Source organism: Cydia splendana, chromosome 2, assembly GCF_910591565.1.
Source record: "Cydia splendana chromosome 2, ilCydSple1.2, whole genome shotgun sequence".
In the NCBI taxonomy this organism is placed as follows: Eukaryota; Metazoa; Arthropoda; class Insecta; order Lepidoptera; family Tortricidae; genus Cydia; species Cydia splendana.
In genome coordinates, this window is record NC_085961.1 from 419,859 (window position 1) to 445,951 (window position 26,093).

Below are 26,093 nucleotides of genomic sequence, written 5' to 3' on the forward strand. Positions count from 1 at the left end.
ACACCCCACCCACACCAACCTTCACTGCACCTTAACACCACACAATAAGCCTCATTATGCATTGTCCTGACTGCATCATCAATTTTGTCCCATGAACTTTAGTCAATGTAAAATGAACTTTGGGAAACAGGATTTAAAGTAGAAATTCGACTGTGTTGGTTTAATGGTGGAGAGGCTGGGATCCCATTGTTTCGCAATTCGGTACGGGCTCCATATTTGGCAACCGGTTTCTGGTTCTAGGATATACTGACACTGATATTGTTTTGCAATCTGATGGTACATAGTTAAGTAGGCAGCGATAACAAATGTCGGTGTTTGTGTTTGAGTCGAAAATTTCTATGCATAGAATTAAATTGATACCCAAGTAGTGCTGGGCCCATAACCTATTGAAACAAATATTCGTCTAGGACAATTTTTAATGAAGTCTGTCAAATATATATTTGAAAATACAGCCGTCATATAGAAAAGTAATGTACCTGATGGCCAGTTCCAACACATATATTCGTTGTTCACTGTCTTAAAATTGTTAATTTAGAATAACTATAAAATTATGTGTTAATTGATAAACTTTTTTTTTTCAGGTAATAAAACCAGATCGTCGAATACTGTAATAATTATAATTAGCATAGCTAAAAATTGGAATATTAATTTCTAGGTATGTATTCTGGTAACATATATATGTATCTCTTAGGGACTAAAAGTTCTATTATATTCTGTATTATATCGCGATATTATCGCCGAAATTCGGGAGAGCACATGTGCTTGCGTACCTGACAAATCCAGACTGGTTTTGCTGAAGTACCCTCATATTTCAATACACTACATGCCTTCCCCTCGGGATAGTTCACTAAAACTAAGTTCCACTAATCACTGATAGTTCACTAACACTAAGTTTCACTGTTTATTGGTAGTTCACTAACACTATTCAATTGTCTGTCCGGTCCTTACACTCTATCATATATATTTATATTAAACTAACTAGGTATCATCGTCTACAAGTCTTAGTTTGAATCTTCAGTCTGTTCATAATCAGACTCTGACAGACTCTCATAGGAATCTATGGCTAATCTCTTGGCTTCCATGTTTTGTGGTGATGAAGGTGATCTTACTCGTTTGTTGGTTGGCGGTATGCGTTCTTGGCTCTGATTAAACGTATAATCCTGAGGTCCAGAAATCCCTATGATATCAGCCCATTGTGAGGCTGGTGGAGTAGCATTTAGTTTTACATTAATATCCTCATCGTCATCACTATCTTCACATGTTTTACTCGCCTCCGTGTCATGTATAATTTCAGGACCAGTGTTTTCTGATGTATTCTGGCGGATATCTCTCGCCTCTCCCCCATGACCTTGTATCTGATTAATATGTCTTTTCATCAGCTTCCCGTTCCATCTTATTATATACCTACAAATGCCTTGTCTCTTCTCTATGACTCCTTTCAACCAGCGTGGTCCTGAACTGTAATTCCGGAAATACACCGTCTGTCCCATTTGAAATGAACGAACTTCAGTGTTTTCATTCTCGTCACATACTTGCGTTTCCTCTTGGTTCTTGAATATGAGGGGATTAAGGTGGTCAAACTTTGTCCTGAAACGCCTACAATTTAAAAGTTCCGCCGGTGACTTGTCATTAGTACTATTGGGTGTAGTACGCAACCCATACAATATTGTAGGTAATTTTATGTTCCATGGAAGTGTGGACTGTTTCTTTAATTTATTCTTAACCGTTTGAACCGTCCTCTCGGCCTGTCCATTTGACGCCGGATGGTACGGTGGTGTCAAGATTTGTCTTATTCCATTTGTTGATAAGAATTCTTTAAACTGATCTGAAATAAAGCTTCTGCCATTATCACTGACCAAGGTGTCTGGTAAACCTTGTTCTGCAAATATGTCCCTTAAAACATTTATTAGTGTTCCTGAGCTCATATCAGGAACAATCTTTACTTCAGGCCATTTTGAATAAGCATCAATCAGGATGAGAAACGTTTTCCCTTGAAATGGCCCTGCATAATCAATATGCAATCTTGACCACGCCTTCTCCGGCCTTATCCACTTATGGCTCACTTGTGCCGGCATATTTCTGTTTTCAGCACAAGTTTCGCATTTATTTACCAAACTTTCAATTTCTTTGTCTATAGCTGGCCACCAAAAATAACTTCGTGCTATGGCTTTTGTTATCACTATCCCGTCATGATTTGAGTGTAACTCCTGTAGGATATACGGCCTCATTTTGTCCGGTATAATCACTCGATTACCCCACCGAATGCAATTTTTATATTCTGAAATTTCGTTACGTTTCTGCCAGTACCCCTTATATTCCGCATCCACCTTGCTAGGCCACCCGTTTCGAATCCAGTATAATACCTTGCTTAGTGTCTTGTCTTTAGTTGTAAGTTTCGCCACTTCACTGGCTGACAGTTCCAGGTCTGATGGAGTCTCTTCTATGAGGAGGACTCCTAAGTATTCTTCTTCAGACGATTGATCACGGGACGGCCATCTGCTTAAAGCATCAGCGTTTCCTAGCTTTTTACCTTCCACATATTGTATGGAGTAATCATAGGAGTTCAATAGTAAAGCCCAGCGGAGCATTCTTGGAGATATAACATTAGGGATGGGCTTTTTCGGTTCAAACAATCCCAGCAACGGTTTATGATCGGTTCTGATCGTAATCTTCCGGCCACTAATAAACTGGTGGAATTTCTTAAGACCAAATACTATAGCTGCTGCCTCTTTGTCTATCTGACCATAATTCCTCTCATGAACATTCATGGTCCTTGAAGCAAACATTACCGGTCTGACAGATCCATCTTCCATCACGTGTTCCAGAACAGCGCCCAAGCCAAATTGTGACGCATCACATGACATAATTATCTCTTTATTCACATCGTAATGGACTAGAGTGTCAGTACCCGACAACATCTTGCGCAACATTTCAAATGCCTTCTGATGCCGCATATTCCACTGCCATTTCACATCTTTATTTAACAACTTATACAATGGTTCAGCAATATTAGCTTTGTGTGGTAAAAACCGATCATAAAAATTAAGCAATCCTAAGAATGCCTGGAGTTCTTTTACATTACTTGGGGCCGGTGTACTCTCAATTGCATGTATTTTATCTTCACAAGGATGTATACCACATTCATCAATGAGGAATCCTAAAAATTTCACACTTCTTACTGCAAAATTACACTTTTCCTTGTTTACCCTTAGCCCAGCTTCTTGTAATTTCTTTAAGACCATTTCTAACCTGGAGTTATGCTCAGCGACATCTGTGCCACTTACAACGATATCATCCAGTAATACAGCTATCCCTCTTATTCCTGTAAGCAAGGAAGACATTAGTCTTTGAAAGATGCCTGGGCACGCCTTGACCCCAAAAGCTAGACGTTTCATTTTATAAAGGCCTTTTGGTGTATTTATTGTTAATAGCTGTGCTGTTGCCTCATCCACACTAACCTGAGTATATGCCCTTTCTAAATCAATTTTACTGAAAATTGTGCCACCTTGTATGGCTGTGAAAGCCTCATCTAGAGTGGGCAGAGGGTATGTATCCGTGTCGGTTACCATATTTACCGTAGACCTATAGTCACCACAAAGCCTTACATTACCATTCGGTTTCAGAACTGGTACTATAGGGGTAGCCCACTCAGAGTGTGCAATTGGCTCCAAAACTGCTTCCTCTACTAGTCTATCTATTTCCTTTATTACTCTTTCCCTCAAAGCAAATGGAATGGGTCTACTTTTCAAAAACTTAGGCACCGCTCCTTCTCTCGGTGTAATTTTGACTAATGGGCCTTTATACTTTCCCAAACCTTCCTGAAAAACATCACTATATTTCTGTAGGAGCCCTTTAATTTCCTCACTGTTTATTTTCAGATGCATTACTCCTTGAACCCGTATTCCGAATGGTTGAAACCAATTTCGCCCTAAGAGGCTGGGTCCATTACCTCTGGCTATATAGATCATAAGGTCATTTTGTAACCCCTTAAACGAAGCTCGCACTTTAGTTTTTCCTAATATCTTTAATTGGTTTTCTGTCCATGTAATTAATGCAATATCATCCTTCTGTAACACAGGTAATTTTCCATTCCAAATGAGTCTGGCTGTCACTTCAGAAATTAGAGTAAACGCACATCCCGTGTCAACTTCCATGTCAATAATAGAATCATCAATTGACACCTTTACCATATAAGGGTCAACTTTATTTTCTCTCACATTGTTCACATTTGCATACAACCCATTACAATTTGATTTATGTCCACCATCCTGTTTATTTTTGCTAAGACACACTGCCTCAATGTGCCCCGTTCTGCCACATGCATTACATTTACTCCAACGGAATCTACACTCCCCTCTATGCTGCCTACCACACCTGTAGCATGGTTTATTCTGTTTGTCAATCTTTTTGTTAGTGATCTTGTTTACTTCCATAGGTTCATCGACCTCCACGTTTGGTTTAGATGGTCCTGGCACTACAATAATACTGGAATCAAATGTGGCACTCTCATGTGAAAATGCTACCTCAGTTGCTTGAGTAAATGTCAGCTTCTCACACTGTAACAGTTTCCTTTGAACCTCTTTGCTCCTAATACCACATACCAGCCGATCACGTAAAGTTCGGTCCAAGTCAGTAAAATTGCAATGAATACTCATTTTCCTTAAATTTGCCACATAATCTCTGACCTTTTCTCCCTCTTCTTGATTTCTTGAGTGAAATTTAAAAGATTCTACAATCTCATTAGGTGTGGGGTGGAAATGAGCCTTTAAAAATTCCAAAATTTGTTTATAGGTTATGTTCGCTATACTAGTTGGAGATGACAAAGAAACTATTAAATCAAATAGTTGAGAGCCACATACCGCCAACAAATTCGCCTTTTTCTTATCTGCATCCACAATATCATTTGCACTTAAACAGAATTCAAACCTTGTAATGTAGTTTTCCCAGCACCCATGACCCATATCAAATTCACCAAATTTAATACCCATTTTTCGCACTTTGCACTCACACTTCACAAAAACTCACTAACACAGCCTAATACACGCTTTTACTACCGATTTGTCTCGTCGCCACTATTATATCGCGATATTATCGCCGAAATTCGGGAGAGCACATGTGCTTGCGTACCTGACAAATCCAGACTGGTTTTGCTGAAGTACCCTCATATTTCAATACACTACATTCTGTTTATAATTTTCTTAGAAAGTACATAATTTCACTAGATAAGGCCAAATTGAAGGGATGCTCCGCACAATCATTACAATCGATATAGGTACCTATTCGAGCACGAGAAACTGCATGTGTTGTATATATACACGCTCATTTCTACATAATAATGCGAACATGATTTCATGCAGTTATCAAACTCTGACAATCTGACTCTAAGGTATACTCAATCAAACCTATACCTATAAGTACAGTAGAGCTAAGCAGTATTTTTTCGGCTCGAGTCCCAGTATCTTATGCAAAGCCGTTGTGTCATTAACAACCGAAATGAGTCGACAAAACTCGTCGAATGAACGTCAAGACGGGTGCTAAATCTATGCAGCGTTAAGCAAACACCAGAGACACAGCCCAATTCGAACGTACGTATATAAGAATGACGTTTAACTGATGTCATTCAGCTATCGTGCATTTCGCTTATACTTCCCCGTACACGTATTGACGCGGGCGAGACGCACGATAACTAAATAACATGATTCAAATATCATTCTGATGTCAGTGTAGGTACGTTCGAATTGGCCTGAGCGTAGTTGTGTATGCATGACACTAATTCAAGCAGCGGGGGTGGAAGAGTGGTTTTGATGGTGCAGACTGTCATCGGATCGCCTACCTAAAGCCTATACCCCGTACAGCTCGTCGTATCTCGTGTCATGATGGGTGCTTAATATATGCAGCGTTGTGTAAACAGTACAAGCCACTAGTTCAAGCAGCGGAGGTGGAGGAGTGGTTTTGATGGTGCAGGCTGTTCGAAGCGGTTCGCCTTGCGCCGGCGCCGGCGCGTAGGTAGCGGTGGATCTGGGGCCGTAGCCTGTAGGCCCTGTACCTTATAAATGCCGTATGACGACAGACGCCAATTTAAAAGTAAAAAGGGATGACGGAAAAAAAAGCTATTGCGAACAAGTCTTTTTTGTATGGATTCCATATCTTCGTTTCGTCGAAAATGCTGCTAAGAAACCGATGCAATTTCTTAATTATTTCAGAGAATAAGGGTACTTAAGTTTGTTACCAGTTGAGTCAATTAAATGCTTTTACTACTTATAGCCATAGGTACCAGTGGCGGCGCGTGGAATTTTTCGCTAGACAACTCGGAGCAAAAAAAAACACCTACATTAAACACCTACATTATGTACTTATTTTTTCATGATAAGCGAAGGTAAAGTAAAGCGCTAGGTGTGTCCTTGGGTGCGTTCTTTTGCAGTTAGTGTATAACCACCTTTGCCATACTTGTCATCACTGACGTCACATGAACAGTGTATGTCGAGTATGACAAAAGCGGATTCCTACTCCTAAATTCCTAACAATCCTAACTAATAAGTTTTATGCAAAAATTTCATTTTTGGTACAAGCTTTTATCGCTGACTATACTTTTCTTACGACAGACAACTAATACTCATCGAGACAATTCTAAAAACCCCTAACACAATTAGGTTGCGTTGTTTCATCACAGAGTTCTTATGGCGACCTCCTGTCTCCTTCATCAGATCAGTTCGACAGTATCATATTATTGTATTGTCATCAGAACTACATACAGCTGCCAATTTTCATGACGCTACGATCCTTGGAAGATGGTTAAATTAGTTACCTTAGATTCCATTACATAGTTACATACAGGTCGACCTAATAAAAGCTTGTTAAAAACAAGGACTGACCTTGAAACACCTGCACGAACAATACGCAACACTTATAACACTCAAAAATTCACTGCTTTAGTCTTTATATATAAATATATGCACAAAACTAAGTAAAATCTCATTAAAACCTATAAAACTCTAATAAAAACAACAATAACAACAAATCTTGGCAACAACCGGAATTGTGTGTTGTCATAATATTATTCCATTTTCACCCACGACTTCCAAAACCTATTACTACAAATTTATAAACAGTACTTTCTTTGAAGAAACCCTCGTTATCAAATTACCTTAACTAAACTTGCGACTCCATAATATTCTTGGATTTTGTAATAAAATTTCTTTTTTTAAAGGTTTTTTGAAAATTTGGTATTAATGATAGCAAAATACAATAAAATTTTACCCATTAATTCAATTCAATGTTGGTATGGCAACATTAACCACACGAGCGGCAAACGCGACTCGATTCAAAATTGTGAAACATTACAGTCCAATATAAATCTTACCTTTTTGTATTTAAGGTTTAAATTCAAATGAAGCAGCAAGTGAATACTTGCGCCACTCGCGGACTTTGACTGTGTGCGTGCATTTTTCCAATATAAACCTTATATTGTTACGTTTAAGGTTTTTATTTAAATGAATAACTCGATACAAAACCGTGTTATTTTGAAGCGTAAATACGCGGACTTTCTTTAGCGAACTTTGTGAGCGTGTGCGTGAGTTTTCGTATGTGTGTGGTGGCTCATGAATGAATATTCAAGCTTAAACTTAGTTGCCCGCGCGCCCGCTATGATTAGTTGAAATTTAATCAATAGTGAAGCTTTAGTAAATCGTGTTATCGATACCAAGGTAATACGTAGTGTTTTCATTATGGATATATATGTAGCAATATATTTTAGGCAAGCCGGTGGGAATCGGGTTGTATGAAGCCGCCGCTACTGATAGGTACTTAATATTACATTTCACTTTCCTCTTTAATGGAAGTGAAAAGCTGTGCAATTCATCAAGTAAAAAGGATATTCTTTTTGTTGTTTTATTATATTGGAAACATTTATGTGGCTATTTTATAATTTCTCAGCTATCACTTTTGAACTCTAACCTCACGTTGCAATTACAATTATACAAAAGATAAATATAGCAACAGACAGTACCTACTTACAAACAAATTAAAAGCTAAAATAAAACAAACTTATTTCGACAATAAAATCAAATTACTACACCGATTAAATCCGCGAACCCATTCATTCACAAACAAAAGAATACCGACGAGTCGGAACGAATGGACCTGTCAGTTGAACAAATGACCAGTAGATGAGTGAGCGGAGCGGGTGCCATTCCATTCACCCACAGAACATGAGGGAGTTAAAAGTCTCAGATGAACCAGTATAAGAATGTTCTTCGGTTACGTACACTTGTACAAGATCTCAAGGTCCAAACTACGTTGGGATGTATGAGAGTAAGATTTGCCCACAAACACATAAGCAATTATAATATGGCCTTGGAGAAAGCTGACCGACACATTGTCGTAGTTATGTGCATATTAATTTGATTGTTATTTATTGCTATTTATAGCGAAAGCGTTTGTAAATTAATGAAATGTAACTTTCGGTTGACATCAATAATTTTGTAATTTGATTAATGAGAGAGCAGTTTTCAAGTGTTTTACAAACTCCGATATATTAGTTGAGTTCTGTAATGCGTTTTTAACAGACAATTTCATATTTTATGCCTCTTAAATCAAAGATATTAGTTAGAAATTGCAAGTTGAATTATTTTGGACAGCCAGTTAAACATCATCTTTGAATATAGGTATTAATACAAGTAAGGATATTTTTTTAATAAGCTACGTTACTATTTCTCATATCTTATCTGATATATTTGAAAGGTTATTAAAATTACCTTCAGCTCCAGATATCAGATGGATGACTCACTTTAGGACGGTCCGGGTCCGGGCCGAGGCATCCGACATTTCGTTTCATATGACATAAGTATGACGGGTGATTGGTGATAACGTGATGATTTCTACAAAATGGAAGTGTTGGACGCATCGGCCCGGACTCCGACCGTTCTAGCATAGTTCAGCCTTAACTTCGCTCGGTTCCTAATACAAACGAAGCAACGGTTTAAATAATTCAAGGCACCGCGGGTGAGAATCCGCTTCCTTACTTACTTGGCAACAACACCCGAGAAGATAACAAATAATTACGGCGTGGAGGACTAACTATTTCCTAGACTTTAAGAACCTTAGTATATTTATTAGGCAAATACATATATATATAATCACATATCAGTGAAACAACAAGGGTCAAAGTCAAATGGCTTCTAAAAATTGTAATCCTGTGTCGAATAATTGCAGTAAATTTACGGTGACTTTAAATTTTACTTTGACAATACGCCTCTATACTAAATTATTGTTGGTATAGGTTTTGAATTAAATATTAAATAATATTTTTGAAAACCCTTACAATATTTATTTTTATTTACCTAATAAACATTACAATTAAAATTTTTAAATTATACATAAAAATAAAAAAACCCTAAAAATAATTAAAATAAAACTTAACCTACTGTAGGTTAAGTTTTATTAAGCCCTCCTAAGCCGAATAGCGGCATCTCAAAAACAAATGACGTTGAAAATTGAATTTTCAGATAAAGAATGTAAGGTATATGTTTGCATTAAATTTTTATTTGAGATACCGCTAATTGGCTTTGCAGGGCTTAGTGTAACACTAAGCTTAAAATAACCCACCCTGCATCGTACCTGGCTCGAAGGTCCCCATAATGCCCGCAGCATTCCCCCGCTGAACTGCTATGGAGACCTGTTGAACCAAGTACGACCCAGAGCGAGGATCCCCACCTCTCTCCCGCAAACGCCGGCCTATATCCCCAAAAAGTCGGCGAGCTTCCACTCCCCACGGCCCCGCTGTCTCTAGTGCTACCGGCACAAAATCGTAAGCAGATGCCAGTGCGGAGTATTTAACGTGCTTTTGCTTGGCAGCAGTCTCCGCTGCCGAACCAGCACAACGCATGGTCTGCCCCAAATGGGATGCAGCGAACGTGCTCACGCAAGTTGCATCCCACAAGAGACAGCGTCCTCTCCGCCACGGAACCAACGTAAGGCCGTCCGGCCTCTTCCCATCCGTGCGACTGAGACGGCTCCAACACACAGGGAATGTTTGCCGAAACCATGGCCCTCCGCACAATCTCAACAAAAACTATTATTATTATTATTTTTTTAAACTATGTTACTCTATTCTTCAAAAACTTAATAATTACAAAGATTGCATCTAACAAAAACTTTAGAAAACTTAGTGACAACCTTCACAGTGTAGATTATATTGAAATTTAAAAATGTATAAGTAACCCCTTTCCTTATACCGTATTTACAAACAAACGATTCTCCGTATATGTAACATTAGGTTCAAGGTAAGTACCTGCAGGCCGACCGTGTATCGATTGTCAGTCACGACTCGACTCGACTCGATTATATCATTCGATGTAACTCGATCCTGCGCGGAATGCGAATGATCTTCATTCATGTGTTGTGATGTGAGGTAATGGAGTTATGCGATACGAGTCACTCCGGAGTGAGTTGAAGAGTGGTTCGATCATCCGTCATAAACCTCGATTAATGGTAATCAGCTTTAATTGCAAGTAATTTACTTTTCCTAGCCTCCTTTAGGGCTCTGATATAATGGGAAAGCCTTTAATGACTCTAATCAATAAGTGCATATGTAAAAAATAATGAATATGTAATTAAGTATTCGTCCAAACATTAAAATACTTATTATTGATTCATCCCTAAATAATACTTCGGTAATTTTATACTACGCGATCTAGTAACATATAAAAATTAAAAAATATAACCTTCATCAGCTTGTAGATAATATTGTATACACAAAACTTAGGTGAAATTCACGTATTTTGTGAGAATGTATTTTTATTGGGCTATCATGGAGATGAGTAATACCGTGGGAGCGTTAAACAGTAGGTACATTCACATTACCTAACTAGTAACTACTACATAATATTTCTTACGAAATATACGCATTGTTTCGTCCAAGGGCGTACGCCCACGCAGACAAAACTAAATAGTTATGTTCTTCATGTATATATTTTTATAAATTATATTATAAACCAGCCGGTAAATGTCAACTGCTGGACAAAGGGCTCCCCTAAGGATCTCTACAAGAATTGATTGTGCGCTATTGTTATTCCTGCATAATGTATCATCAATCATCATCATTCAATCATCTCTAAAATGTGTAAGTATTACAAAACATAAAAATGTATGAGTTCAAAAAGGTTTTTAATCTTATCGATATGACATCTTTTAAAAGCTATCGCTAGTAGAAAGCATGGTGAACTTATATTGGGTATTTTTTTGTTTGTCGTCTTATTAAAAGTGGTGATATATTTTTTGAGATGTTGCATGCACAATTTTTTACTTTTTTGACCTGGTTTCATGAATAAGCATTAATGTTTGGTTTAATTAAACAGCATCTGTGGGTTGGGAATGAATTTACATAATTAATTGCTTGGGCGTACTGTTTCAATGCCAACATTTGTTTGCATCTCAATGCATGATATAATTATGTAGATTTACCATATAAACTAAAGCACAGATTTGACATGGTTAAATTCTTAACATGATACTTAAGTATATTCCTTGGCTTCAGCTCTTACTAATATTATGTTTTTGTGTAAGATTGTCCCATCATATTTATTTATTATTATATATTTTTCAGCAGGTAGATCTGCAGACCTAGGTATGACCATTTATGACACAATTTTAATTCTGTGCAAGTATCTCATTTGAAATTATTCTTACTTTTAAAAGAAAACAATTGTCAATGAGGACTGTACTCTAATATATATTTTATTCTATATGTACAGGATAATCACTGAGTGTAAAACGTGATCTACAAGAAGTCACGAACTCGGCCGGCGGTCCAGCACATCCGCCAATCTAAACCGTTATACTATGTTATTTATTATTCACTTATACTATAATTACTTTTAACTCAATTAATAAGCACAATCTCGGAACTTGCAGTCACTTGGTTATTTTATAAACTAAGCATTTTATGCGGTTACAGTCACGACCACAGAATATGTATTAGTACTACCGTACAGAAAGGACACCTACAAAACCGAAGTTTGACAGCGATTCAGGGTCGAATCATGATACTTACTCCTTTCTAACTTATGGCACTATCCCTTTGGGCTATTTAGGGTTGTCAAAATTCAAGCAAAGGCACGCAAAGGGACGTCATGTTGTGTCAATCCTAATAATTGCTCGGAGCAATGCTGTGCCGAACGGAGCCGAGTTTGCGCGAAGTGATCTCTTCCTATAATTGAGTCTAGACAACAGTGAGCGTGTGGAAAGTATCCCATATCTGAAAACTCTCCTAGTTTTTCCTGTGCTGATGGGTCGTCGCCCTCCCATCACTTTCATTGCCAGCGCGCGCGCCGCTCAACTTTGACCTTGGTCGGAAGTGCAGTTCATCTGTTATACAATAGACACCTGGCACCTGTTATTTTGATAGTAAAAGTGTAACGGTTTGCTATTAAACCTCGTTTGTGCTAAGCGTTTTGTGCTGGCGGATTGTAAACATTTAGAAAACATTTTCAAATAGTTTTCAGAATTCTGTCAGTTGAAGAAAATTAATGACATCGTCGACAATTTTATGCAAAGAAGATACTAAAAATCTCTAGATTAATATAATTTATCTAACTTGATATTATTTAGATCGTGCCCTATTAGTATTACGCTGTGTACATTTCCCCGGATCGGGTAAGTGTTGCGAATATTTAATTTAAGTTTCCAATGGGAATAATTTTACGTTGTATTCTTTTATGCTGTTAACTAATCTGTTCTTTTCTGACTGCTTCATCCGTGAACACTAAAATAATGCTGAAAGGTTAACTTTCCTGATATTTCTTTCCTTGTGGGCCGGATGTAGCAGTCACTGTTGTGTACATATTCTAATATGACCAATAATACTAGGGATCAAGTTTGGGGTTGAAATTGCCTGCACCCTGCCTGAAAACTCTCTATCCTGCACTACCCCGGGTTGCGCTATGCGCAAGCTCTGTATCCCGGAAGGTTTCCGTTCCGAGCTGAGGATCCTGAACCACAGCGGGAAGCCATCCTAGTCTACTCTGGACCAACTGGGACTCCTGCGCTGTACAGCGGCGCCATCTACGACTGCGACGCCCGCGATGTAGAGCCTCAGGAAAGTGCATCCTTTTAAGGACTTGTTTCTATATTTCTATCTCTGTGTCAGCTCAGTTTTACGGACTCACGACCCTAACTAACTTGTTATTAATTTTAATTAATATTAAATACCTTTTCTAAATTAAACTTTCATTTCTAACCTATCTATCTCTACCTACATGTGACGCTAAACGTTACAAAAGTTATATTAACGTCTTATTTAAGTAAGTACTTTACTATTACCGATGCCTTGCGTTCATTTAACTTTTATGTTATTATTGGTTTTTAGGTTGAATTTCCATTATCCATGCATCGTTTGGAAATTAGTAGCTTTTGTAGTAATGTACTTAAATATTTACTTTAATGTTAGATAATTTTTAATGTAGCTATTTACTTCGTATGGATAATTAATAATATTAGTAACATTAAATTATTGCTCTATCGTCTATACATTATCCATACATTGGTATTAATTATATATTATATATTTATTGACGACAGTTTTTACAGTAGGCATTTTAGATATCTGAACATCCATCTTAGTCACCATCAAGCCTTCATCTCAATTAAAAGCTCTTGGGCAAATTCTGGAATTGTTGAATTCCAAATATCATCGCGTTATTTAAAAAAATCTACTATCCTACCAGTGTTCAGTAAAATCAAGATCTTGTGACACATTAAATTCAAGAGATTCTGAATCTACCTATCCAAAACACGCAGACGTCAAGATAAATCTTTTCAACAATAGCTCATCAATTAACCTCTGTAGAAAGTTGATCAAATCGTAGAAAGTAAAAATACAGTCGCGTTTTCCCTTCGCAATAAGGCCGAGAATCGTCTGGCGAGACCTTTGACCTGTATGGGAACTGGTGACATGGCTGTGCATGCGTTAAAGTTATCGGAGCGCGAAATCATTGATTTTTAGAGTTCCGTAAAAATAAACTATCAAAATGACAATGGCTTAAAAAAAATGTTTGTATGTAGTTTCGAAGTGCCTTGGTAATAATACTGTAATGCTGTGTAACTAATTTGAATAGTAAAATAAACAACTACTTATGGACAGAAATTAATAGGTAATGGAATAACTAATTCGTATTAAAGTCATTCACAAAAATAAGTAATATAATATATTATTAAATGGTCATGCACTGATTAAAATCGTATGTCATTTCCTTATCTTCGTAATCTTATTAAAGCCTACAGGTTTTTGAAGAGCTAACTCTACTCCGACTCACTTGACCGCTCTTGTATAATCAAGTTTTGACAGACGGACGGTTATGGTTTCACTCGGCACGCTCTGAATCTCCGGCCGGATTACTTATTCTAAATCCAATCTCGCTTCACATTTACTACTATTAGACTTTGACTAATTCACTATTCGAGTGCATTCAACATCAGTTGTTACAACTGTGGGATAGAGTTTTTAGCATATAGATGATATGTCCTGTAAAGGTACTTACATAGATTAGACTGAACGAATTATTACTAAGCACTAATAATTAGTAGGTACGGTAAATATAAAAGATTTGTACCATCTGAGCGCCTAGAAATGATAGAAAGACCAAATGCTAAATTCCAAAAATGTCTAGACAGGCCAGAACCAGAACAACACGAATAAAAACTTAACAACGGTAATAATAGAATGCAACGAACCACAAAACCAGTACTTTGTCCTGCCAATAAGCTGGTATCGAAATCGAATGACAATACAATAGATACCAAATTGTCCAATGGAATGTTTCTTTGCGAGTTTTAATTTGCTCGAACGCGCTGATTATAGAGAATTTGTGTTTTGAAATGTTACGAAATCACAATCTGCCTTGTTGCTGCGTAATTATTGACTGACTTTTTAATTGTCAGAATTTTTATCTACGCTGTCTTGTTTCTTAAAGATACTGGTCAGGCTAGATTTCATAGTTGCTTCCATCTTCTTATCAGAAGTCTCCAAGTATATTATAGACACAAATCTATATAGATAATATGTGTGCAAATCACTGGTATATAAAATATGTATATAAAATATATTGGTATATTTTATAATAACAAAGAGCAGAGGGACGTCAACACTTAAGCTGAATGGAGATAACGGTACAAGTATTTACATTTTACAAGATACGTCAGTGAACAGTACACCTTATAAAACAAAGTCCCCCGCCGCGTCTGTCTACTTATGTGTTTGTTCGGGATAAACTCAAAAACTACTGAACGGATTTTCATCCAGTTTTCACCTATCAATAAAGTGATTTTTGAGGAAGGTTTAAGTGTATTTTGTTAACCCGTGCGAAGCCGGGGCGGGACGCTAGTGATTTATATCCTATCTTTCATTTCCGGCGTACAGTATAGTTCGATTACGGCGAGCTATAAACTCCATATAAACTCATGCTATAAACTGATGAATTGAGAATATTGTATGGAAATGAATTTAAGAAAGAACTGACTAAGTGGCTACAAGATCATTGCTTTTATACTATTAAGGACTATTTAAATTTCAAATTGTGATATAAATTCATTCAAGACATAACTCTGACATATAAAACCATTTTATTTTAGCTTATTTTTTAATTTTAAATTTATATATGTGCAATTTTAAGTATTTATATTTTTAATTTTATTTGTAATGAATTGACATTGTTTTATTAAGATTATTGAAATTTTATGCATGTACCTGATGATGTACCCTACTAGTAAATGTAATTTACAAACATTTTGCATGTTGGCTTTATGTCGACCGAATACTGAATCTAAAACTGTATTAAGACCTAATTGTAACGTATTCTGGCAAATAAACATTTCTATTTCTATTTTCTATTTCTATTTCATGTACTTAGTAAACTAATTATCTCGTCCATCACACTTTCATTAATTGCCGCTGCCGACTGCCGATACAATTTGTCAGATCATTAAACATCGACGTGTGCGCGCCGTCAGAGTACCTACACCTGTCACCTGTCATTCATCCATCAAAGAAATCATAGGTACTTAACAATAGTAATGACGGTTGACGACATGATATAAACCTTCTGTTTGTTCAGTAAGAGCTATATTTTAATGGCTAAAGAATATTTTCAGTGCCTACATAAGTATTTGCAATGCAAAAAACACTATCACGGAGAGAGAACAAAAGTGAAACTAAGTCAACCGACAAAAAAATACGTCACTTTAGGACGTCTAAGGATTTAACTATTAGCAGGTATCGTGAATGATATCAAAAAGAATAGATAGTATAGAGGGGTCCTGTCATTGTCAATTTTGTAGTCACGATACATTTACTGCCATCTATCGACACACGATTAAAACTTAAAATAAAATTGAAAATGTATAAAATAATTAAAATATGTTTACGGATAAATGATTCTTAATTTTTATTGTTCCATACTGACCCATGTTCCTTCACTGATATGTGTTAAAACTGTTAAATACCAAGCGGTGTCGTTAACGCCATCTAGCTGAGAATAGGCCAAAGGTAATGGCGCCATCTATTCGAGAATGACTTTTTCTTGGCCGTCCGAGGCACGTTTTTTTCTTAGACTTTATTTATCTTATACGGAGTTATATGTATCTCTGATGATATCAAGAAACTTTGTGCTTGGCATAGTAAATTTTAATAGGTAATTTGCCAATCGGATCCGTCTCCGAGACGAAATGCCTCATTATGCGAGCTTTCTCTTTAATGGTGGATGACCAAACTCGGACCAGGCAAGATGCTGGGGACCTGCTCGCCTTGCGAACGATGATTTCGTAATAGGTAGGTACCCACTACCCAGTGATATCACGTTCGTACCCTAGTTGGACAGCAATCTAGCATCCACACATGTAATATTAGGTCATTACCTATGAAATTGGCGTTTTGTTCGGAGAATTTCAACGAAACACGAATTTCCATACAATTAATTTTGCGGATATTTTTTTGATGGCTAATTCAAACCAAACAAAATTTTTCCAGTAATTTTTGACACCTTTAAGGTATGTTTTCAATATCTCCATTTCTTGAAAATTGGTACCATTAGAAAAATATAAGTAATTTTAATACTCGAACCGACAGCACATGAAAAGACCTATTTTCAAGGCTTAATTCTGAACACTTAACAATAAAAAATAACAATTAATTGTATGTAAAATCGTTGTTTATTGAGTGCACTGTAGTTTTATTGTAATTGTGTATGTACTTTTGTAAAAAAAAAAAACTAGGATCAGACTTATATCTATGAACAAAAACGCCAATTTCATAGGTAAGGACCTAATATTTATCAGATGTATGGAAAAGGAATTACTAAAATAGATTTACAAGCCAATCAAATGATACTCGTTAGATAACTCGCTGTCTATCATGATTATTGATCAAGCAGAATCTAAAAGTGCAATGTGATTTATGCCGCAGTTTTATCATATACGATATCTGTATATATCATATCTGTATATATATATGCCTAAGACAACTGCACAGTCAAATTAATAATTCATGCACAAACATAAACTTTTAATTATTTGTGCCAAAATAATTATATGCTAACTAACAACTGAAAATTTAAATAAACCGCTGTTGATTATATCCGACACGGAGAAATTTAACTTTATTGTATCAACAATCATTTCGCGCATTTTAACGACTCGAATATTATTATAAAACCGGAAACATACAATTTTATGATTTAACAAGCACTGATATATTTCGGTAAGAAAGGTTAGCGAAAGTGAAGCGAACAATACAGGGCTTGTCGCTGCGGCGATGGCGATAAAATTCGCTTTTCGTGGCGACTGGTTCTGTTGCTTTCTCCCAGACCTGTCCGGCCGCCTTCCTGGCTTTTTCGCTGAGCATTTTTCTCGTAATTTACGTCATCGGGGGCTCACTGCCGCAGGCTTGACTATATTCGGCTAGCGATTACCGAACCACGTGCAATAAATCATTGTAGTTAGTTATTGAAGTTATTTTACCAAGTGCAGGGCCGTAAAATTAAACCCATTATATAGTGAGAGAAAAGCACTCTATTGCCTTGAGTGTAAACTCATAAAAAAGGATCACTCATGCTAGGACGGGCCGAGACGTCCGACTTCATTTTCTATGATGGGTGATCGGTGGTCACGTGATGCTCTCTATAGAAAACGAACAGTCAGACGCCTGGGCGTGGACCCGGACCATTCCAGCTTGAGCCATCCTTGATGCCTTTGATGATGATCAACAACCAGAAGGGTGGTTGAGGAGATGTCTAATAATAATTAAACGATGCATACTGACACATGTATATAATCTGTGTTGAAGACACTTTGTTTACCCGACTTGACCCGACACAAAGCAACGCTTATTTCGCACAGTGTTTTATAGAAGCCAAAAAAGTGACATCCTCATTTTATTGCAAATTACTGAAGTTTAGATCATTACAAATGCGAGACTAAAACTCCCGCGTGTCCAATTTGCGTAGTTTTTATGTAATAATTTTTTGAAAATCGTTTTTTAGGCACCTGGATATTACGAAAAACTTAAAAAAAATTGCAAATCGTTTTATGAACTTTCCGTTGTTTAGTACTATTGGATAAACCGTTCGAAGACGCAAATTTAGAGGCAATTGTGACATCTTAAAAACCTACACATATTAAATAATAAGTTTTTTTAAGATTTAGTAATTTATTAGCTATAGATAACTTACAAATTCTTCCTTTTTATAATTAGGGTAGATAATATTTACATTTTGGTCGTTAGCTGTATGACAGTCGACTACAAAGAGACGTATACACTTTTGGACCTCATTACCATGCAGTAAGGTAAAACACTGCTGTATATATCTGTTTTTAGTCGGCTCATCAGGTCGGGTCATCATTTTCTACTTCGAGGCTCTCTGCCCCATCTTGCACCTCGTAATAACTGTCGTCTGGACAGAACTCGAATGTTGGTGTTGGGATTTCCTCCTGAGATTCCTGTGCCTGTGGTGATTGCGGTGCTTTCAATAAAGCTACTGCGGCAGATGGTAGGGGACGTTTTTTAATATATTTTATTCTCTGTGACATCCGTTGTTCGGAAATTACTGGATCTGATGAGACTAGTGCTCTGTGAAACAAACCAGACATTGTTTTTATCCTATCCGATTTCCGAGTATGGTGTTATCGATCGTGACGCCAATTTAATATACATTAAATAAAGTTAGGGTCAAGTACGAATTGGAGTTGCACATTGAGCATCCGTGTCATCGTACACTGTATGACATGGTAAAATTTTTTAGACCCTTCGTATGCGAACCCGACTCTCACTTGCCTGATAGGTACTTACTAAATCAGTTCTCGAAGCAGTGGGATCACATTTTCTTCCATATGAACTCGAAACCTGATATCCCCAAGAAAATGGCGTATAAATAAAAATACCGAAGTGCCAACCCTAGCGGCCGGATAACCCGGATATAAAGTGTTTCGATGATTACTTGAATGTTCCACGGAATTAGGTCTTGTAAAAAATAGGGTGGATAGAAGACATATAAATGAAGCTGTCATACAAATATGGGCTCCTACTACGGCGGAACATGGAAGAAAAAAAATGAAAACCAAAAACAATAAATTCATGAATATCTTTATAACCAATATACCTAGAGAAGTCACAATTGCCACTAAATTTGCGTCTTTGAATGGTTTATCCAATAGCACTATACAATGGAAAGTTTACAAAATAATTTGCAAATTATTAACGTTTTTCGTAAAATCCGGGGGCATAAAACACGATCTTCAAAAATGTATTACACAAAAACTATGCAAATTGGACACGCGGGAGTTTTAGTCTCGCATTTGTAATGATCTAAACTTCAGTAATTTGCAATAAAATGAGGATGTCACTTTTTTGGCTTCTATAAAACACTGTGTTTCGTTAAACAATAGCGCCCTGCAATCATTGCATTCGTTTCTTACTCCCGTCTTGCCGAATTAAACGCCAAAAAAACCGCCTTCAAACGACCAGTTGTTTTTAAAGTTACCATTGTTTAAAGGTACAAACGATTGCCAAACTAACTTCGTTGGTACAACAAATGTTACCTCAATGCTAATAATGAAGTGTAAGAACAAGACATTAAATATTTTCCCAACCTTATATAAAACGATTATTTCGTTATTATATATTATTAGCACTGTAATTTCATTATTTCTCAGTAGTTATGAGGTTAATTGAGTATTTCTACAAAAGAGTAACGAGTTGAATGTACCTACCATTATGCAACTCGACCTTCAGCGGGTCAGAGTCTCTTGAACTTGAATGTTAGTAACATTACTGAATTATATAGTCATGTTTAGGTCATTTATATATTAGGTAACGTAGTTCTCAAACTTATAACCGCAACAACTATTTTACTCGCAATATAAATTAAACTTTAACGGCGTTATCAGTGAGACAAAAAACAATGTGTGATGCTAAGTAAGTAAGCGGACATTGATGAATGTTTGTATTTATGAACAATTTGGTAATTTTCTATAACGGTCAAACGGACAAATAATATACGAATAGAATAGACAAACGCGAAAGAAAGAAAAGTGATGCATTTTGGTTTTATCAAAGTTCAACATATTGCATTGCCATTACTTTACATTCTACTATTTGAGAGACTATTAATATTCCCTACCAAACTTGGTTCACATCATTTTTTTTTACACATATTTTAATTTGATTTTGACTAGATTTATACCTACTTATGTATAATTGTTATTAAGGTTAACATTCGCCCATTCCTATTCAAACGGCAAAGGAAACCATGCAGGACAGATAAAGAAAGTAAAGACTCACATTTACTCTCCACTCGTCTAGTTTAACTCGGTATTCTATAGGAAGCATCACTCACGTATATAGTCATACCCGCCAACGACTTCCCTAGAAAGTGAAACATCCCGCTTGCACACGCAGATCTAGAATGACGATTACGGTTAAAGATAAAATTGAAGTGTGCAAAAGGGAAGCCATCACGTAGGTATATGAACATTTCATGATGCGAAAGAGGCAGAGAATGAAAAAACACAGGACTTTCTGCACTTCAAAGATTGGGTGAACTCGGCTTATGAGATACGAGCATCCCAGAGATTCGCGTCCGTTGTAAATGTTGCAAATGTACGTTGGTACAATACTAAGAACAAGTCACAACCGTGTAAAACAATATCGGCCAGGCACAATTGAAGCTGCATTGAAAATGTGGTGCTGCAGATGGTATTGATGGGTACATAAGTGCCCAAGAAACTGGCATATTAATTTGATAGCAGAAGATGGATAAGATAGAGCTGTTGCTACATAGACATATCAACTAACTACCCTACTAATTAAATACTAGAAGAAAGGACGCGATGGACAGAAGCTTTTTGCTCAATAATTAAAATCGTCAAAATTTTATTGAACAGATCTTTTATAGAAGCTTACGTTCTCCACCTCACAGTATTTTTTAGATTACCAGTACCTATCCTATTCTGTGACACACACAAACACGTTGCTTGCGGGCTCTCTTTCCGGTAAAAGTGGTAAATATATGTTAGTGGGCCCGGCTGCATGGGGCCATTTACATAGTCTAATGACTGTCGACCACATAGCTTACATGCAAATAACTGAGCTTACCGGTTGTGCATTTATAGCGAGGAAGCAGACAATTTTGAAAGCATGTGTGGCACGTTAAAGTTGTCTTTGGAAGTTAGGAATCGGTGGTGGCCGAGTGTATCTGACGTTCGACTTTCAATCCGGAGCTTGCCGGTTCAAATCCTGACTCGCACCAATAAGTTTTAGGGAACTTTTTGGAACTCATTTGATATTTACCACTAGCTTTTCGGTGAAGTAAAACATCGTGAAGAAACCTGTTTATATCTGCGAAGAAATTCAACGGTGTATGTGAAGTCCCCAACCCGCATTGGGCTAGCGATTGAGCTAGCGTGGATACTATGGACCAAGCCCTCTCGCGCATGAGGGGAGGCCTGTGCCCAGCAGTGTAGGCTGAACTATTATCGAACTAGCGAGCGAAGCGAAGCGAAGATCTTACATTCGACTTTGAACACGCGGCTGGCTAGCGGCACGTCCCGGTATTTCGATGTTTTTAATGTGAACTGTCAGAAGATAGTTTGATACTCAATAACTTAAGTAAATTTGTTCTAATTTAAATTAAATTGGGTAAACGTGTAGTCGAGGGCATTATATTTTAGTCATTGAATTATGAGCAGGCCCGATCAAGGGGTTATTGAGCTAGAGGAGCTTAGAAGGCCAAAAAGCTGTTTGTGAGAGGTCTTGCTATTCTGGTCATTTTTTTTGCAAGAAACATGGTCGAGTTTAGTATCAAATGAAAGTGCTCGACTTACACTTTTATAATATCGTTTTTAAATTTACCATTTTGAAATAATTAGCAAGATAACAATAAAATAGAATAAACATAATATCAGTATTTGACATTTGACAGGAAATATTTCGGCTTAGCACAGATACAGTTTATTTTAATCTCTATGGTGGCGACTTAAATCCAGGGGAGGGACAGCCGTATACGAAGCCCTTTATTCGAAAAAATAGCGCCATCTATATTACTTAACGCTAAACTTGTAAATGGCGCTTCAAAATTAATGCAAAAAAGCAAATCTTGTCAGTAGAAAAAGGCGCGAAACTCAAATTTTCTATGAGACCATATATCCCTTCGCGCCTACATTTTTTCTACTGACAAGATCTGCTTGGCCAACTATATTATACATACTACTCTTTGCTTAAATCTATTAGTTAAGGGCTCTACAGACCTTGCAATAAATCCACGCGATCTTTGATCCATTGCCGCCTATAGAGCGACATAAAATAGTAGAAATTAAATAAAATGGAACTCAAAAATGTCCATACTAAATTGTTGTCATGTGTAAGCATTTTACGTCAAAAATGTGACAGTTACGTAAAAAGTGGCGCCCTCATTTATTTTCTATTATTTTATGTCGCACTATACGAGTACCAAAGTCAATCGCTATATAATTTTTGGTTAACCGCGAGTTCTCAGTTCGGGGCGAACTACTAGTGATATTAGTAGGGACATTAAGCAATATTTTTTTTTTATGTTGTAAGATTGTATTTTTTTCTTTTTTAATCCATCATGTAATCACGTTTACTTTCTTTTGTTATGCACTGATACTAGTGTTTTAGAAGATAATAATAAAATTAATGGACTTGTTATTTATCAGCACGTGTTGTTCGACATGGCCTTATGTCATCTTGACATCTCACCGGCAGATGGCGCTGATTGCCCGTCCGCCCGTCCACTCTCCGCCGCAAAGTCGCGTTCATTTTTATGATGGGGCCGTGTCGTACAGCTGCGTTCGTGACCCACAAATGGTCTCACCGGAAGATCAGCGCTGACTTTTGGGTTAGCATTTATGCTGAGGCGGGACCATTTCGTGGTAAACTATTTATTTATTTTTATGTTCAACTTTCTTTGTTATTTCTTTACTTGTGTATGTTATAGTTTATCACGAATAAATGAGATGATTTATGATTTATGATTTATAATATAAGGCAGAGCAATTGGTAAAGGTGTACCCAACATTATGACTAAGAGGTGATCCGAGGTACACATTTTTTTGACGTAAGGAGGAAATGCAAGATGCAAATCGACGAAGAACTGATCGAACTGGGGGCAGATTATTGTTGATCATATATAGGCACTAATAGGCGCTTTCCATCGAGTATGAAAGGAAGTTACAAATAAGGAAAGAAAGAAAAATTGAAGTGTTTTGAGTCTATAAGATAAGCATGCATCTTCTTCTTCCTCCTCGCGTTATCCCGGCATTTTTGTTACGGCTCATGGGAGCCTGGGGTCCGCTTGACAACTAATCCCGTGATTTGACGTAGACACTATAGTTTTTACGAAAGCGACTGCCATCTGACCTTCCAACCCAGAGGGGAAACTAGGTCTTATCGGGATTACTCCGGTTTCCTCACGATGTTTTCCTTCACCGAAAAGCGACTGGTAAATATCAAATAATATTTCGTACATAAGTTATGAAATAAGCATGCATATTTCTTTGTAATTTGTAAATTCTACAGTTGTAAGTAATTTGTTGAGATGAGATGGTGTCGTTCCACACCTACGCTCTTGGTTTTATCTTAAGTGTTTATGACAATTGGTACTAATACTAACTTACCTTTCAACGCGTGCATTTCTACTACTTATTATCTATTTACCTACTTTTCTCCTAGGTATCCAACTGGTTTCGTTACACACGTTGCCTACTAACGTGTACAGTCAACCACATAAATATCCTATAATAACTAAGTTTCTCGGCAAACAGGTTAGAAGATGCTCCATTCGATGGTAACCACAGATAACCTAGCTTAACCGCCATCTTGATTTTTCCTAACCAGAACATTTACTTTTACCGCCACTTCTATTTAAAAACAAACCCGCTCGGTAGCAGCAGTCTTCCTAAACGTAGCCTATTGCGTATCTCATAATCTTATGGGGTATATTGTACGGTTCACTTTTCTGCGTCTCAACAGTATTTTTAACTTGGTAATCTTGGTAGCGTTCACGAAGCCAGCTTAAGCATGTAAATGTAACAAATTTGTCGCTTCAAACCCTTCCTCGTATGAAATCATATTTTTCGTAACGCATGTGGAAACCGTGCGTAATGTGCGTTGGATCATAACTTTTATGGGGAGGGGAAGCGTGTGGTTAGACTAGATTTACCTCGCGAGTTATGCTGTGAAGGAAAATATTAATAAACTAGTGCACGTGTTCTCGTGTAGGGACTTCGTCAAAATATGTAAAAGGAAATCTGATAAATTAGAACTACACCGACATAACATACTTATATGTTGGCTGTGTTTATTGTGGTCGTTATATTATAGGTTGCTTATTGTTACATTTCGGGGCTTCTAATATTGTCGCACTTGATATCGTTTATCAAGACTTTCCTCCGGTGATAGTTACTCGTATTTTGCAATTTCTTAATGGTTTCATCGCGGTGATTTCAAAAATGTAATGCGTTAGTATAGAAAAGAAAACTAATGTCCGTTTACAAAGCACGCTGATATTACAACGCTCTACTTACCAACGAGAATCACTACGCTTGGATACACGCGTTCTTCGTAAACGCTATTTTTCCAACACCGCGAAAATCAATTCTATTACAATAAGATAGAATTCAAATTTGCTTGTACCTATTTCAACTTTAGACTTTTTCTCAAAGGTGTCAATTGATGTAACTGTCAAGCAAATGTGTATTTTAGTTCTAACGAGACTAGATCCAATTTGGAATGTCTCTGATCTCGATCTAGGTAATAATGTATAATTATTTGCGCGACTTCGCTATATGGTTTTCAATACGTGGACTTTTACTTCATTTGTCGTATTAGTCCGTTTTTGTTGCATCGTTGTTGCGTATTTTTACAACCTGCAAGAACTGCAAGCTGCATTATTAATCGAACGTTACATAAATGCATTATCAGTAACATGCTGCTGAGCTGAGATTAGAAAGGTGAATATCTCAGTAACACTTGTAAAAGTGCACTTGAACTTATTGTTTTTTTTTTCTTTCAGGTAAGAACTCGATCATACATGCTGAATTACACAGAGGCATATTAACGGTTTGTATCAGTGGAATCGGCGAGTCTATTTCATTTTTGCGTCATCACCGGATTTTGTGGAAAATTGTCGCGTCTGGACGGGCCTTTATCCTAGTGGTCAGCTTTGCCGGTCCGATGTCCGTTCAGAGTCGTGTACCACAAGCAGCAGATAAGTCACGATCAGCTAAATACCGCGCTAATCGAGAAAGCTGTTCCGGTTAACTGGCGCTAATTTATTAGCTTATTGACTTTGGTGTTCACCTCACGTGGAAATTAGAAGCAGGAGTGGTGAGGAAATAGACAAAAAACAAGATAATTAGGAGAAAAGACATTTATTAAAAGGTCAAGTTAATAAATAAACAAATATCTGTACAACAGGTCAAAGTAACGTATCCAATATCGAACATTTTCGCTTTAATACGATTTACAATAGAATAAAATGCAAAAAAACATATGATATGTACCGTACGTGACGCAAACCGGCGCGGCGGGT

The 26,093-nt window shown here is 37.0% G+C and overlaps 2 protein-coding genes across 3 annotated transcripts in view; one reads left to right on the forward strand and one right to left on the reverse strand.

Moving 5' to 3' along the window:
- The window catches only part of LOC134801478 (mucin-2-like), a 73,352-nt gene that overhangs the window by 17,928 nt on the left and 29,331 nt on the right, over positions 1-26,093 (forward strand). The window lies entirely within an intron of this gene.
- LOC134800700 (uncharacterized protein K02A2.6-like) lies at positions 1,002-2,954 on the reverse strand. The gene has a single exon (XM_063773203.1). The coding sequence runs from the start codon at positions 2,952-2,954 to the stop codon at positions 1,002-1,004; it is 1,953 nt and encodes a 650-aa protein (XP_063629273.1).